At 37.6% G+C, this 18,364-nt stretch overlaps 1 protein-coding gene across 3 annotated transcripts in view; it reads left to right on the top strand.

Moving 5' to 3' along the window:
- The window catches only part of mettl15 (methyltransferase like 15), a 59,707-nt gene extending 42,139 nt beyond the window's left edge, over window positions 1–17,568 (top strand). For all 3 annotated transcript variants that reach the window (XM_042727682.1, XM_042727683.1, XM_042727684.1), the window contains exons 4-6: window positions 3,963–4,156; window positions 6,997–7,173; window positions 15,789–17,568. In XM_042727682.1, the coding sequence (XP_042583616.1) occupies window positions 3,963–4,156; window positions 6,997–7,173; window positions 15,789–16,243 (826 nt within the window). In that variant the 3' untranslated portion in view covers window positions 16,244–17,568. The remainder of the gene's footprint in view (window positions 1–3,962; window positions 4,157–6,996; window positions 7,174–15,788) is intronic.
- The last annotated feature ends 796 nt before the right edge of the window (window positions 17,569–18,364 follow it).

An 18,364-nucleotide genomic window follows, 5' to 3' on the forward strand; every position in this document is an offset into this window, starting at 1 on the left:
TCTAACGAGCTGATTATCTGAATCAGGTGTGATAACAAAGAGTGACGTGTAAAATGTGCAGAGCTGGGGGGGGATGAGGACTAGAATTAAGTACCGCTGGTGTAGAGAAGCACTTGTTGTTTGTCGTTTCTCCGATCACAAATGCAGACATGGTTTTATGTTTACGCAGCGCGATGCAACGCAACGCATAAAACACAGTATAAGTCTTTATAATCCGTAATTATGTCCCCACTGGATACAAACAAATAGCTCGTTTGTAATGGGTTTTATTGTTTTTGTCTTGTCGTGCCGGTATTCTGACCGGGACACGCATCACAGTACGACAAGGGGCGTAACATTTCCGTCACACGCTTGAGGCATTCGGCCAGTCACAACGCACTGGACAGCTGGCCAATCAGTGTACACCTCGCTTTTCAGAACGTTGAGCTTTGTAAACAATAATGTACAGTATGTGGAAAATGTTTTTTTAACCTTAAACCGTATAAACATTTAATTACACCAAATACACAAAATAATGTTCTTTTTAGCAGCATCATATGACCCCTTTAAGGAATAAGAATCTTTCATTAAACCCAAACCGAACATGCATAACATGCCTCTCAAGAAACAACAATGGAAACCTTGAATATACTGTGAAAATTCAGTAATGAAAATCCTGCATGCAGAGTCACTAGCTGCTGGTTTAAGTATTCAGACAATAAATTTTGTTTTCGAATTGAATATCTGAGAAGCTTTTTTGTGTATTTCATTTTCGCAATCTTACTGTGCCTAAGCCTAATTAGCTTGAGTAGTCACTCAGAATTGTTTACTTTGCGCTCAGGATCATGTTGACTGTGGTTGTTGTAAATGTGTTTTGGTACCAATATCCACTATTTTTTTAACGCACGAGTCGGTGCGGCTATTTGTTACTTACTGTCATCTGCTTGCAGTTATTTTATCTGTACAAAAACACTTTTGTCATGCTGCTTAATATAACAAACTTTTCATATTATTTCAATTTATTATAGTAATCATAAACACACTGGTTTGTAGCACAAACAGCTTCACCATTTACTGCACTTTGTTTTTCTTATAAGCATTTAAGGAATGCGCTATTTTCTTGCACATTCACAGAAAATAGTTTAGGTTTGTCTTGCAAAATAAGCTGGATACTTCATCTAGATATTAGGAAATAAACTACTGCAGTGAAGTCTGGCACCTTTGAGGCCCTAAATTGACTGTGTATTGACACGGGAAGCAACAGCAGAGGCAGCGTTCTGCCTGTCACAGCGTCTCCCTTTCTCCCTCCAAACTCACCGATCCATGGACCGGGAGGGAGGGACGGGGGCTTACCGCTCTTGCGGAGTTTATGTGTTTGTGTGGGCGGGCAAGAGAATGCCTCACTATAGATTTTCCAGCAAATTAATGAAGGTACTGAGCGAATGAGGAGGAGGGAAGAAGCGAGAGAGCGAGATAGAAAGCCCCTTCTGCGGTGCAGAGAACTGAGGGAAGCCCTTGCAGCGGGGGCGAGAGCCGAGCAGCTCCCTCACCCTTGATCTTTCAGCTGGCCGTGGGTGTGTGGACGCTGGCACCGCAGGGTCCTATGGGTAAAGCCCTTGGCTGGCCACATGAGTGGGTGCAAAAGAGGACCTTTGATGACCTTCGAGGTGGAGGAGGTGATTTCTCACCCCCATCCTCTGCACTTTTTGTTCATCTGGAAGGAGTTTAGTACGAGTCGGGGAAGGGAATGCATGTGTTTAGCATGACTGCAAAGCCAAAGCAGCCAAATTAACCACCTCTCCCTCTGCATGGGACCCCTAGTGTTCTCCGCCTCATTTGCTTCTCTGGTGTCTGATTTATAGTTGCCTACCTGGGCTGTTCTCAGCTCACAGGCTGCCTAAAGGTCACATGAAAAATGAATGGCTCTTCGGTGCTGGGGAAGAACTCAGGAGGAGACGTAGAGAGTCTGGAGGGACTGAGATGATGCCTGAATGCTTATGTCTTGTTTCAGCTTCATCTTGATCTTTTTTTAAACCGTATTCATGTAGCTTTAATGTGTGTGTGGTCTGAGACGACGTAAGTGTGCCTGTGTTACTCATAACTGTGAAGTCTCTTCAGATAAAGCAAAGACAGTGAATTAAAGCAATAGTGAAAAAGAAAAAAGAAAAAAAAAACACCCACGATTCCATATGAATGACTGTGGCTTAAAGAGCCATCGTCAATACTCACGTCAAACCAACACCTCCTTCACTTCAAGTTGAATGAAACGTCAAACGCATATATTCTTACATTCGTACTTCTCTGCAAATGTGTGTTCGTGATCACAGAATAATCGCGTAGCCTTCACACGCGTGCGTTTTTTGTGTGCCAGTTTTTCAATTAAGTTTAAGCTGCGACAGCACTCTCTCACAACTCTCATCTTTTGGTCTCCAAGGTGATAAATAAATGATATTTTGTTACCTTCCCTGTGGGATGCATATTATTTGGTCTATCTCTCTTTCTTTCTCTGTACAGCTTATGAGCTGCAGTAGTCTTTGGACAGCAGCTAAGAACTTAGTGCCTAGGTAACCAGCCCTACAGAGCCAGAACACCTGCCACCGTTTGTTCAGCTCCTTTCTGTGTGGAAACTTACTATATAAGAGCAAAACCTTAAACTTACCATGTACCAAAGAATGTTTGCGTTTCAACATTATTTTACAGTAATGCATATCTTTAAGTTACACACATTTATTGTATTTATTATATATATTATAAACACATAAAACAATATAATTATACCATAACTATAAAGTTTATACATAAGAAAAATTTTAGAATAATATAAGGCTGCTGATTGGTTTTATATTATTAAAGTTGCCCCTTAATAAAATGTTAAAATATATAGCAGCATGCATTAATTATTATTGAACTATCAAGTGTTTAATGTGAAGAATAATAAATTATACCATTAATTCTTAATTATAGGAAACATACTCAAGACAGTTTTATTTATTATTGGTTGGTCCTTTCAAGTCAGAATCTTAAAATCGTACACTTTCAATTTTGTATGGACCAGTATTGTCATCGGTTAATTTTTTTATTTTTTATTTACTGATTAATTATTTTTTATGGCAAATTTTTTGCTGCACATTTGCTGCATTTTTATGCTATATATATACTATTATAGTATTTGTTATTTATTTTTATTTAATTATAATCATTTTAGCACTTCCGTTTTTAATCACTTTCTGCACTTTTTATTTCTGCTTTGTTTCATTTCATGAAAATGAAATGAAAAATGGAAAAAAGGTTTTATTTATTGCCAACTATAACAACACTGCACTATATATCAATCAGCAGTACTGTTTTATCCCCAGAACAGTCACTCATGCATTTGCGGTGCACCACTGAGTTGGTATTTTAATAGCTTGCCCAATGTGAAGTTATAAAGCAGAAGTGGGATGGATGCTGATATTCTTAACACCAGAAGCTGTTTTTCTATTTTGTAACTAATGATAAGAGTCAGATATAGAGAACGTTCACCAAAGGTTCTGTTGTTTCTGTCTTCCAGCGTTAGAAATGAGTGGCTGATATTTATTTTTAACAAGGTCTCTGATCAAGCCCCATGTTAGTCTGACATTAACAGATTGTGAGGCACATTTCTTTGTCACAATGAGTACAGGCTCTGCAAACAATCTTACTAAAAGATGCAGCACAACCATTTATGTTAGACCTGACTTTAAATGCAACCCGTAAGCACTGTTACTCATTTCACATGTGAAGATGGCTGTGAATCTGGAAGGTACAAAAGAAAAAGTTGATCTGTTTGTTTAGTGTCAGAGAAAGAGTGTGGAAAATGGTCATGGAAAACTAATCTTGACTAACTATATTTATTTCATTTTTTAATTTTGTTTTATTTTTCGAAAAGTCAATACTTCTGTTCAGCAAAGACAATGTTACAGAACCTTTTTATTGTCTTATTTTCTGTTCTCTCTTTTGTTAAGGGGCCAGGTGAAGCCAGTACTAGGGAGGTTCAGTGAGCTGAATAACCTGCTCCCAGCACTGGGTTTGCGTCCAGGAGGTGTGGATGCTGCCCTTCTGGACGCTGGATGCTCCTCCATGCAGATGGATTCAGCAGAGAGAGGCTTCTCCCTCAGCAAGGATGGACCGCTGGACATGAGGATGGATGGAGACAGGTTCGACTATTACCTCGGCTCACTTCTGTTTAGTAGAGGCACTTATTGTCATGAATGTTCCAAGAATCATTTGTGTTATTAGTAATGCCTGATTCACTCTTGATATACACTGATGGCCGCAGTTATTATTCTTGGCTCACTCATTTATTGATTACATCTACAGAGTCTCCATGCTTCTCTATTATAGCTATTCAAAAACTAATTCTGAACAGGTGTAAGGCATAACCTAATTACAGCTTAATACAATAAAAAGATGACTAAGCACTGCAGAGCCCGCTGATTCACAGACAGAGCTTTGAGGGACACATGGAATGTTAGCGTTAAGACAGTGGATGAATGAACAGAACTAATTTAGGTAATGAGAACCCACCCCCCCCAAACCCCCGCCCCAAAGCTCTGGTCACAATATTTCTTAAAGGGATAGTTCACCCAAACATGAAAATTCTGTCATTAATTACTTGCCCTCATGTTGTTCCAAACCCGTACACAAATTAAGATATTTTTGATGAAATCTGAGAGCTCTCTGACCCTGCATAGACAGCAACGCAACTAATTGTGACCCTGGACCACAAAACCAGTTATAAGGGACAGTTTTTTTTATTTATTTAGATTTATACATGTACATGAAAGCTGAATAAATAAGCTTTCCATTGATGTGTGGTGTGTTAGGATAGGACAATATTTCACAATTTGTATGCTACATTAAAATTTTTAATTCTTAATATCTTACTTGTCTTTCAACAGTATTTGATTAAGCAGCAGGAGTAAAACAGTGAAATCGTAATAAATGGTTAAATTTTAAAGGAATAGTTTGCCAAAAAAGGAAAAATTTAAGGTTATGCAGCTCTTTTCCATACAACGAATTTATATATATATATATATATATATATTAAAATAATAAAATAAAATATATATATTATATATATATATATGTGTGTGTGTGTTTAAATAAATAAAACAGCTAAAAACACCATATAAGCCAATTGTATTCTGGTTAAATTTTCTGGTTAAATGTTGAGTGATGGTTCTATTAAAGCAGCAGATGTTTAAGTATTTTTCCAATCTCAAAATTGAAAAGCATGAATCACATTTTACTTATGACGTTTGCCCATATGACAAAATATAATAATAAAAATAATAATAAAAGATCAATATTAGCTCTAAGAATTATGTCAATTCATTTTCTGAACTGGGTGTGACAGATAAGTGAGACAGAAAATGTGTAGTGCTACGGCGCCTCCGGGACAGGTTTGAAAACCCCTGTATTATTAAATAAAAAAAATTTGTATACAACAAATAATATTGTTATAATCTGTGGTGTGGTACATAGATGTGTTTCTTCATTATTTAGGCTACTTGAAGCACATGTCAGCAGTTTGATCTGATTGCTGTCTTCATTGCAAAGCCTTCACACCCTTTCACTTCTAATGAAAGTAGTCACCTAGAGCTGTGTTTCCTAACCCTGGGTCTGGAGTACTGCCAACAATACACAATACACATTTTTTCGGGGTGTTTTTTCTGGCGCATGCATATCAGGCCATGGAGTCTCTACTAACGAGCAGAGGAGTTGAATCAGGTGTGTTTGAGTAGGCAGACTGTGCAGAACAGGGTACTCCTGTGCCAGGGCTGGGAAACACCTAGAGTGGTGTTTTATCATCGCCATCATCTCTAAGTCTCCCACGCCTCTCATGCAAACCACTGCTTCCCTCTGATTTGAAGAAGAGCGAGAGGTCTTCCTCTCTTATTAGGAAGTTTTGTCCAAGTTTTCACTGTGATAATGAGGTGGAAATCCCACCCACCGTAACTGACTGAACTTTTTTTCTGGGGGCGAGATGAAATGGTTGAAAAAAGAGGAGGAGGGAGAGAGAGACCCAAAAGAAAAAGGGCGAGATATAGTGCAGGTCGATCCAGGTCCTGCCCACGGTGTCTGAATACGCCTTATCCTCGTTCCATCACAAAAACCAATGCGAGAATTAAAGTTTCCGACGGCATGACGCAGTCGGCCGACTCGAGCTGGCCTTCGAGAAGAACAGAGCATACTTTGCATTAATCAGCATGTCTATCTGTTTGAGTTACTCATTCCGTGCCCACATACTGTCAATGACAAACTAAATAAGAGAAGAATCATTCAAGGATAATGTGAGAACCAGAACGACGCCGACTCCAAAAGAAAGGTTATGATGAAAGGTTCATCAAGTTGACTCCAGGTGACAGATGACTGAAGCTGCTTCTGCGCATGCATGTTCCAGTATCAGTCAGTACATGAGCGCTCAATTAGTACAGAAGCAAAAAAAATGTGCCAGTCAGAATCTAAGGTATCAAACCTAAATAATTGCTTTGTCTAAATATAGCGATTCATACATGTGAGTCAAGATGTTTAGGGAATATATGAATCACTGGGAGTATATGAATCACACGTGCAAGTGTACTGAACAGCTGCCGACTGAAACTCACTACATGAAATATTAAGTTTTATTCGTATTAGTAAGCTAATATATTTCCTCTTTATGTAGGTGTGTAACTTTGTCTCATTTATCCTGGTATATCTTTGTTCTTCCTGGAGTGTGCGCACACATTTTCCTAAAGAAAGAAAAAACGAATGCATAATTCAGTTCATGATTTGATATTTTTATATTTGTCGCTAACCGTTTCTCCCTCCTGTTCTCTCTCATGTACACACACGCTCTTTCTCTCTTTTTATAGATCTCGAGCCCACATCTCCCAGAGTGGGAAGGGTGGGAGGGGTTTTCACTGGTGTCTTAGAGCTGTCAGGCTTGGCTTCTGTCAGGCAGGAACTTGTGACGTCAAGCTGCTTAATTGGGCTCCTCTTTGTGCGTAGGTAACCCCGACATGCCCTGCGCGGCTGACGTGGTCAACGCCTTGGATCAACAGGCGCTTGCGTCCGTGCTGGCCGCGTACGGGGAGGAGCGGCACACCAGGAAAATTGCGGCGGCCATCACACAGGCACGCAGCGTCTACCCCATCGGCCGGACCCTGCAACTGGCCAGCATCGTAGCAGGTACCCCCCTCATTAATTCCCTACACTCGAGGGAGGCGAGGAGAGAGAGAAAGCGATATTAATGCAAACTCTCCCTATGGGACCTATTTGTCCTGGAAAAGGAGAAGGGGAGAAAAGATGGCGTTTTCTAATCCGAAATCTCCCCCAACCCCACTTGTTTCTCACTGTCTGAGTGTCCGTCAGCAACACATCCCTTGTGACTGGCAGGGCTCTTATTAATAAAAAACAAAACGAGAGAGGAAGCGCTAGCAAAAAAAGCTGCAGATGGGGTTCCGTGCGCTTTTTAGCCCCTTTTCTTAATTCGTATTTGGACTCACACTCCCATCCTCTCCTACCCCAGACTCCCCCCTCCTTGTATCCTTTGATTTGTTTCTCACACTCGCTCCCTCCCTTTTGGTGCCCTTCACCGCACCCCCACCAACACACTTCTCCAAACGCACGCGTCACACGCACCACATTGCGGCAGCTTGATGCTTTTTGATATTATATTTACCAGCTGCTTTATTTTTGCCAGCGCTGTTTCCATAGCCCGTCGCTGGCGACGAGATAGATAGTCGCTTCAGACGATGACGGTAGCACGAGGCAAGCACGTGCGTCACACCGGGAGAACAGGTGTGACTAAGGGCAGTTGTTTGATCTTCTTTGAAGAGTAGAGCAAGTCAACAACAATGTTTATTCCAATCAATCTGGAAGCTTCTGACTCCCGAGGGTCCCTGGGGGTCGGCGGTGGGCTGCCGACATAACCGTTGCCAAGGGAAGCGATTGATGGAGCAGGAGGAGGGATGATATGTGTGTATTTGTATATGTGTGTATTTATCAGTGCTGATGAAGGGGGGAATGGGAGGGGTTTAGACACCATAACAATGGGCATCATGGGAGTTCTCCCTCTTATGTGCTCTTTGTTTCCTTACATGAGCAACTAAAGCCCCATAATGCTTCTCTGCCCTTGCTTTTGGAGCCAGATGAGTGTCAGAACCTGTCTCCTCCGCCCTGCTTGCGGTGTATGGTTATAGTCACCAGTCACAATCCTCTGCATAAACACATTGCAAAAAATACAATTTTTAAGATCCATTTTACAAGAAAATGCTATTTCGCATTTCTTTCTACTTCAGATTTTTTAATTCATTGTGTTACTTGCTGTTTCTTTGTAATAATTTGTGAGATTTACTAGCAAATCCCACACAAGTAGGTAAATCCTACACAAATTGTGTAGCTTCTGATTGGGGTTTTATTCCATGTTAAAACGGGGAATCCGCACTATTTAGTGAAACATTTGAGAGGAGACGGGGTCATGGCAGTCTAATATTCTCATCAGTATGAACCCAGCTGGCGTGACAGAAGATTAGCCAGATTCCCTAAGGAAAGTGTCCCTCAATCCCAATGCTCAGATCAGGTTTCTACATATCAGACCACTTTGAATCATAATGAGCATCAGCATAAAAGTGGCTTAGAGCCAGTAACTCGCACCCTCACTGACCCTGGCAGCCACACCGGCCGCTCTGGTACACCTTGAAGCCGTCAATCTAGCTTTGCCATAAAACATTCAGATTCATTTGGGGCAGCTCACAGGATTTGACAGCATGGTTAAACAGTTGTTTAAGCTGCTGGGCATGCTTTAATATCACTGTAAGAGACACTAATCAGCCCACTATTGATTACTGGTTGAAGAGCAGACTTGTTGGAGCGCTGATGAAAATTGATCTTTTGCTTTCTCCTTCCGAGTTTGTTGAGGCCCACATCACAGTTTTGGAATTAAGGCAGTCCTTAAAGTCTTTACTTCTGTTAGCTGGAGTTCACTTTCCATTCTGCTACTCTAAACTTTTTTTAGGCCAGTTCTTTGGTAAAACAGTGAGGTTTTTTTCTCTTTGTTGATTAATTAATTTGTTTACTGGATATTTTACACACAATCTAATTTTATTTTCAACAGAAAAACTTTCATTTAATCACACGTTGTTGCAAACCTGTAGGAATTTCTTTCTTCTTTGGAAGACAAAATAATTTTGACTGAAAGATTCCTGTAATAGCTATTGATGAACCTGCTACCTCCTTTGCATTCAGAACGGGGATAACGCTTCCTTATGTAGTTAGCATCTAGCTATTCAATTAGTGTTTAGCTGAATCTTTTTATTCACAGCAGTCAATTGTTGTTTTTGAATAACACGGGATTTAGTGTCTCATTCAACTCCAGAGCTCCATGCAGCAACATATTTCTGGCATTGAGACATTGAGATGAAAATTCAAGGAACAAAATCACGATGCGTCTCAACGTGTCGCGAGAGACTGGCAAGTATATACAGAGCTGTAAACAAGTAATACAACTGGCTGCACTGTTTGTCACAAATTGGTAATGGAAAATAACTAACTTAATTCTGCTGTATTCAGTGGGGATCAAAAGTCTGAGAACAGATAGAATATCTTGGATTCAAAATCTAATCGAATTTGTTATGATGTCCGTGTGAAGTCTTTGGTACAAAAATGTTGGATTGTCTTTTCATTCAAGTACAATTCATGATAAATCCACTTGACTTGACCTCACTGTATGTTTTTTAATGAAATACTGCAATATTTTATCATTGCCTTTTTGTTTTATTTTTCATTCTGACATTTACTGATAAAAATGATTTTGTGGTTAATAACTACGGAAAAACAAATTTAATTTCAACATTATTTTAGTTCAGGCAAGAATTAAAAAAAAGAGTAAATTCTATATTAGTACTCAATTTAAGCTTTTAGAAATTAAAGTTTGTTCTTTAATGTAAGTATATTTTACTTGGAATTGTTTGTTTACAAGGATTCTTTAAGTCAGTTGCTGTTTTGTGACAAGTTCATTTTCTACTCAAAATTTATACTGAAACTGATTGTTACCATTGTGTACTGTGTACCTATTATTGAGATCTGTGTTCATTTAGGTAATAACAATATTGAGTAGACGTATTATCTTAAAAAGGATAGCAAGCGGTCTACCTGATTACTTGCATGTTTGTAAGTAAATCACATGCTTTAATAGCATATTTTTTCAGTATTACATTGTTTAGTAAACATTAGTAAAGTTTACAAACCATGACTGAGTGAAATGTACTTGAGTATTGCAGAGTAAACTTAAAATAATTAAGTAGAAATTATTTATCAAGCTCAAACTGGCCACCATGAATGTATTTCCTTTGCTAACTGCATAAACTCTGTGTGCAAAAACTTGCAAAAGAAAAGTAAGTTGTACTAATTTTTTATTTTATTTTTTTCAGTGTTGTTCAGTAATATCTTTTTTAGATAGTTCACTCAAAAAGTTAAATTCGGTCATCATTTACTCACATGAGGGTGAATGTGCCAGTGTCAAATGCACAGAAAACATCATACAAACTGAAATGTATATTCAATCAGAGCTAGGTCGACATCAAAAACTCTCATATGATTCTACACTGTCAAATTTGAATCTGCAGCCTTAATGTTAGTAACCCAATAACTGAAATGTTCTTCATGCTAATTTTCCAAGAACAGTCATTTTTGTGAACAGTCATCACAGTCCCTAGCAGCCAATAGCAATGCTGCCCTTTCAGCCTCAAATAACATTCATGAGGTTCTGTGTCCCTATGCAGCCCGTTGCTCAGATTTACTAGGTAATAATGAAGCATTACTCTTTGAAAGTCTTGTGCATAACAGCTATTCCCAGCCTCGCCCAGGAACAAGGCACTTGTAACGGCCCTTCCTGAGCTTTCAAAGAAAGCGGCGTAAATTGACACTACAGAATAATATAGGACCCTTCATCTCCGTTCTTACTGGAAACCTGATGTGATCAGCATAGATTGGGAAATGTTGTGCAAATTTTAGTTAACTCTTCAGGGTAAACAAGAAGATGGAAGGCTTTAATTTCAATTCTGTCTCTCTCTCTTTCACTTATTGCTCTTTTCTTTCCCAGAGGTGAACAAGGAGAAATATGTAAGTGTCCGTGAGACACATTTGCTGGAAATGAGTCATCAGCGTATTGTCATAGCATATGCAGGATTGAGTCTTTTCACCGAACATATTCACCCTGTAGCCATTTCTGTGTGCCATGATAAACATGAGTCACAACTCCATCTCACGCCATTTTCAAACATGGTTTATACAAAATTGATCAAGTGCTTAGGTGTACAATCTAAAGTTTAAATGTTAAGCGTGGCTTGGCCAGCTCACCTGACCTGCGTTCTTTCTCTTTTCGTTCCTCAAAAACAAAGAGACGGATGAGTCAAAAGTGAGGCATGTTTTAATCTTTTCAACTTTCGATGACTTATGGAGCTATGCATTTTAACAGGATTATACCTACATATCATAGAAATGTTCTGAATCTCTCTTGTACTAAAATGAGACTTACGGAGCTCAGGGTGAAGCGTTCAGGACTTTGGTGTGAATGTGCTACAGCTGGAGTGATATGGTCATTGAAATTTTTAATGTAAAGAAGGGTCTCAAACTATTTGTGTGTGTGTGTATATATATATTTTTCAATATGCAAGACTATATTATCAAATACAGAAACATTGCTTTTGAGACAGCATTTAAAACATTTACATACACACATAGATATAAAAATGTGTGATAATACATATTGCTGTTAAAGTTCATTTTAATTAGAACTTAAACAAAAATGAAATTAATTCTAATATTTATAAATACAATTTTTATAAATATATATACAAAAAGTTAAGGTGTTAAAAATATCTTCAAATGAAAACTATTATAAATTATCAATTTGTCTTTTATGCCAAAAATCATTAGGATATTAAGTAAAGATCATGTTCCATGAAGATATTTTGTACATTTTCTACAGTAAATATATCAAAACTGAATTTTTGATTAGTAATATGCATTGACTTCATTTGGACAACTTTAAAGGCGATTTTCTCAATATCTAAATTTTTTTTTGCCCCCTCAGATTCCAGGTTTTCAAATAGTTATATCTCGGCCAAATATTGTCCTATCCTACCAAACCATACATCAATGGAAAGCTGTATACATGTATACATCTTGTGACTGATTTTGTGGTGCAGGGTCATATATGTATACAATATACAGCAGTGTTTGGTGCTTACAACCGGACAAATCCAGTGATTTCTCAGCTCAGTTAATCAGAACAATGCTCTACAGTAAATGCCGTCTTTTAAGCATTTGCCTTTGTTTTTATTCTTCGATCAATCAGTCAAATGATGTTTGGAATAACAGCCTTGAATTTCAAAATGGTAGTTCTGCCCCTTGTTCATTCCTTAATGCAACACGAGCGCGTGATTAATAGAGAGGAATCACAAAAGGAAATCCGTAATTCAATTCATGGTCAGACAAAGAATGAGCCCTCTATTCAAGCTGAAATGTGCTTGTGCAGAGCCTCATTCAAGAGAGATCTCTCCCTTCATTACAGAAGGATGTCATGCAGTAATCAGTGTGATCCATATAAAGACATACCGCCAATTATCAGAACCATGAGCAGCTGGGTGTTACCCTCTAATCCCTGCACTCTCATACAAGACTGCCAACCAATTACATTTCCATTTAACAAAGTGTCATTTTCACTACGTTTGACTTGACTTTCTAATAGCCAGTGTTTGTATAGATATAAATATGACCTATTAGGGAATTATTCAATGGCTAAAATTAGATTCAGTTATTTAATATTTTAATGTTTTGTGTTATCTTTAAATGACGTTTAGTAGAGAAAAAAAATTGGCATGGCTTTGTTTGTTTTTAAGTTGACGGATCTTTGCCCATTTACATTGTGCAGCTCATTAGGCTTCTGTGTAAACATTGTTTTTAATAAAGTGAGTTCATTTTAAATGTAGAGGTAATTAGGCAGAGGCTGTTCTCATTGTCACACCCATCAGGATTCATGGCCAATTATGGAGAATCAATAGCGATTGCTGCCTGGAATGTGAGGAGAGCACCTACTGAGGTAACAGGAACAGACTGACTGCTGTATTTATTCACCTTGTGTTAGTTGCAATAGAGATTTGATTGTTTGATGATTTCTTAAATCAAGATTTCTTTTAAATTAGATTGCTGCGATACACATTGTTTTGTGTGATTGTTTACAGCCTGCTAAACCTGAACTTGATTTTATTTGATTGTGCCCTTTTTAATAACCCCCACCCCTTCCAGACCTGTATGTCTGTGTATCCATCTATTTATTCCCTGCTCATTTTTTATTCCGTTTCATTTATTCCTTTTCATTTTTTCATTCATTCAGTTTCATATTTTCCTGTTCCTCACGCACTCCCTTACGTCTTGATTTTAAAATAAGAGGCTGGGCAGAGGCATGTGGTCTTATTGATTGGCCAGTGTCTCGCTCCTCCAAGCCCAGAAGATGCAACACCTCTCTTTTTCTTTAGCTGTCTATCTCTCCATCTCCTCTACTCATTCATCCATGTGAAGCTATGGCTTTAACATATTTCTTAAAATAGTTTTATGAATGATTAACATTTTTTTTTTTCATAAAACAGTTTCATATTGAAGCCCTGGAAGGGCAAGGTAAAGAAAAAAACGGAAATATACTTGGTTATAATTGATTTTTTTCAGTGTTTACTTTGTTGTTCCAAACCTGTATGGCTTTCTTTTGTGTGTGTGTGTGTGTGTGTGTGTGAGAGAGAGAGAAAATATTTTGAAAAATATCTCATGTTTTTTGTCCATACAGTTAAAGACAATGGGTTCAAATGTTGTTTTGGACCTTTTTTTTTCATTGTGGGCAGAAAACATATTTCAGATATCTTCTTTGATGTTCCACTGAAAAAAGAATGATAGTTTTGGAATGACATGAGGGCGAATAAATGATGACAGTTTTTACATTTTTAAATGAACTATTAAGAAAAAAACAAACAAAAAAAAACCTTTTGGCTGGCTTTGTTGCTTAATTGTTTTTTTTTTCCTTCTTTCTTAGGTTTATCAAAAGCCTTAGGGTGAGGCTGAAAAAAAAAACTGATCTGCTAACATTTAACGTGTGAATCACAGTTAGTTCAGTAGATGTGACTGCTGTTTTTAGTTTAGGTTAAATATTTTTTTTATATACAGTATATATGTTATGTAATAGTGTAAAATGTAACAAACATATCTAATAGTAATCTAACGTCTAACCTAAGTGTAAAAAAAAAAAAACAGTAGTTCATGTCTGCATGGTTCCCATTTCTTAAAAAAGGGTGATTTTGACTATTTATAGATAATAAAACAAAAACAATTTTGTACACACGAATATACAGGTATTTCAACAAAAACATTTATTCAGTCCTCATTCAGACCTTTATTTAGAAACATAAAATGTATATATTTTTTTAAGTATAATATAATATTAAAAATCTGGATTTTGATACTATTCAGAACCAATTTGTATTCTGATGGACATCAGAAATAACCATGAAAGCATTATCATAAGCATACTTTATGATTTATAGTGTGTGGTCATACTTTTATGTTCCCTACCTTCTAATAAGAAAACTTCTGCATGTTGTCAGTTCAGGGAACAACATCACCTCCCCTTGCTCAGACTGAGCCAAATCATCTCAGCACAATATACAGCATAAACCCATCTCTCCATGAGCTTTGGGAGCTTTGTTAGAACAGCCTGTTTATTTTCAGAAGCACTGTGTCATCACACATACTGATCTGGAATAAGCCCCTGTGTGTCCCTAGCAGTGTTCATCTTTCTGTGTGTTTGTCTCTTTGTTTATATGCTCTTAAAGTACACAGCACCCTTTCCTTCCTGATGAGGAATTTGCTTCTTGATTGTTTTTGTGAAAAGCACCCATTGCACCTCAATCCATCATACTGACTAATGTAGTTCATAAAGCCAGAAAACAGTCAGCACATGAGGTCTTAAGCCAAATTATTCAGCTAAAAGGTCCATTGGTCACATACTGTTGTTTCAAGTCTAAAGGCAATGGTTTTTGTTGTTGTTGTTTTTTTTTTTTTCCTGAAATGTAGTACCATGGGAAACCTGTTTTGTTCGCAGTGATTAAAAAAAATAAGTACAGTACACCTGAAAATGATTTTTTCAAAGTTGTAAATTTGTTTCAGTTTTTGTGAAATTTACTATATAAATATTTATATTTAAAAAGCACTAACATAGTGATTTCCTGCAAAAGGGGACTTAGAAATGCTTTGATAAACATATTAAACTGAAAATAACTGTTTAATTAATATCTTCATTAATCATTTTTAGTGTCTTTTAAAGGAAAGAAATGTGTATTGTGTAATTTTTTATAAAATTCATATGGATGACATGTATGTATACTACTTGAGTCAGTTTTTTTTTCACAAACTATTTCTTTTTTAAAAAGAATGAATAATATTACAAATATTTAATGGAATGTCTTAATGATATTCAGTAGAATGAGTTTAGTGTTGATGAAGGGGTACTTGAACATTTTTGATGGGATACATAGCACAAAAAAAATGTTGGAAATCACTGCTCTAAAACATCTTTGAACTATTAAACAGGGACCAATTTCAAAAATACATGTGAATCAATTAATATGTCTGACTAAACTAAAACAAAAGTCTGGTGCAGGTGAACAATTCAAATTGTGGATTTGTTTTGTTTTTTAAAGGAGCCTTGCAAAAGCCTCTTAACTTAATAACTAATCTAATCCTCTCTTTGATTGTAGGAGCGTTTCCAGCGAGCGCGCTGTACGCTCGGCGTGACCGCCTGCAGCGCCCTTCACACGTTGCCACCAAAACCTTCCAGGCCTTACGGATATTCGTGAATGACGAGCTCAATGAGTTGCACGCCGGCCTGCGTGTGGCGCAGACCCTGCTCCGTCCCAAGGGGCGACTCTGTGTTCTCACTTTCCACTCCTTGGAGGACCGGTTGACCAAGCGTTTCCTCCGTGGAGAGGACCTGGCCGCCCCTCCGCGCCGCAGCCATCGCCAGCGAGCCAAAGCCCGTCTTGGGTTAGAGGGAGAAGAGCATGAGGAGGAGGAAGAGAATGAAGAAGAGGAGAAAGGGCGAGAGAGCAAACATTGGGTCAGTCTGAAGAAGGTGATAAAGCCAAGTGAAGAAGAGGTCCAGGAAAACCCAAGAGCTCGATCAGCTAAACTCAGAACAGCAGTAAGACGATAGAGAACAGATGCTTTTTACTAGATTGCTAAGGAAAGAAAGTACAAAGCTGTCACTGGAGAGGTATATTATTTCCTAAAGTGTACATATTAATACTTATTTAAAGTGTACCGGCCCAGTGGCAGTTTGTGCTTTTTTTCTGGGTGTGTACACGTGTAGTTTTATTCACATCAGTGTGTTTCGGTTATTTTGAAGTAATACAAAATAAACAATAGAACTCCAGAATCAGTTTTTTAATTTGTTGTTAAAAATGTCAGTGGTGTGGGAATGAAGTCTGAAAGAATTTTCATGTACACTTCGCATAACACTTTAAATATCATAACATATTAAAAATTATTCTTTTTTTTTAATCAGTTTTCTATGTTTTAAGTTTTATTTCTAATTTGTGTTGAGTTTGTTATTTTTCAGTGTAGTTTTCATTTTCACTTTATCAGAATTTTTTTAAAAGTTCTGATTTATTTTAATTTAAATCTTTTATTTTAGTTTTACTAGTTTAGGGCTTCCAAAGTTAAAGGGATAGTTAGGAAAGAAGATATTTTGGTAACCTACAGTTGATGGTAGCCATTGACTTTCATAATATTTTTTCTCAAATTATGGAAGTCATTGGCTACCATCAGCTGTTTGGTTACCAACATTATTCGAAATGTCCTCTTTTGTACTTGACAGAAGAAAGAACATCATACAGGTTTGGAACAACTTGAGGGTGAATGATGATAGAACTTTTATTTTCGGGTAAACTGTCCCTTTAATGTAGTATCTGGTATTATTTAAAAATGTTTAAACAGTCTGTTGTTATTGCTTAGTGACATTTTCATGTTTACTGCAGGTGGTTTGTACAGGTTTCAAGTTTCCGCATAAGTCTAAAAACAAAATATCATAACTGGATCTTCCAGTAAGAACTACAGGCCCCTCTGCTGATGTATGCCAGAATTCTCCAAACATGTAGTTTGCTTAACCCCCCCCCCCTTTTTTTTTTTACAATCGATTGCAAGCTGATTGCATCCATGGATAGAACCAAGTTCCTGCCCTACATTTTTCTTTTTCAAAAGTCTGCTTCACTTGGATGTACATCACAGTACAAAGAAATATACTTGTTACATCATAGCTTTAAATTGTGGCTATTTTTATTTGTGTAAAGTTAAGTTTTGGAGTCATAAAGTTTTTTGTTTTAGTTACAGTTAGCTCTTAATTTTTCTTCAAACAAAAATGTTTTATACTGTATGTAGTTTTCGTTCAGGATAATAACTGTCTGTCACTCAAGGTTGCATCCATCTTTTACCTGCTGAGCTGCCACCTTCCCATTGCACCAATAAACAGACCTTACCACATTACTGGCTCTGTTACCTCGGCTCATAGTCAAATTCAGGATCACTTCACACATGGGTTCGACCCAGCTCTCACCTCTTCCTGACTCATTTCTGCTGCATGCATCAGTATAGTGTTGAAGTCCAGCTGCCTCCTGTGAAGTTTCCATTAACAGCTAGAATAAGAGAATCATCAACAGTAACAGAACAATCTTCATCGTCACAGGAGAAAAACATGTAATCTCAAACTACATGTATGTAAAAAGTATACATTGGCACAGTATGTAATGTGGAGGTGTTGGGGTGTAATCGTAGATGGGCATAGAACCCACATGTAAGTTGGCAATGCAGCATGTGACAGAGCGAGAGAGAGAGATGCACAAAGAGATTGCGTCTCTATGCGGCGGCCTCTCTCCCTTTGTTGAGCTAGTGGGGGTGAGTCACACACCTGCAGGACTCGGGTGGGATTCAGCTGCCATGGTAATACTCAGCGCCTTGTGTACTGTACTCCGGCCGCTTCACATCTGATTCACATGCATATACCTCGGCGTGATTCAGGATCAAAATATTGTCTTACAGCCTTTAATGTTAACACCTTATTTTATCCTTTCACTCTGAGTGAAAATGTGCGCAGCTATTTGGTCTTAAATAAGAATAAACTGTTCAATCAGCTGTTAAATTTCAATGAATATGAAAATGTCTTTGCATCTGGCATCGCAAATCTGTCATGAATATCCATTATAATATGAATTATGTCAAATATACTTTTATAGTATATATATATATATATATATATATATATATATATATATATATATAT

This window comes from Cyprinus carpio, chromosome B7 (genome assembly GCF_018340385.1).
Source record: "Cyprinus carpio isolate SPL01 chromosome B7, ASM1834038v1, whole genome shotgun sequence".
Lineage (NCBI taxonomy): Eukaryota > Metazoa > Chordata > Actinopteri > Cypriniformes > Cyprinidae > Cyprinus > Cyprinus carpio.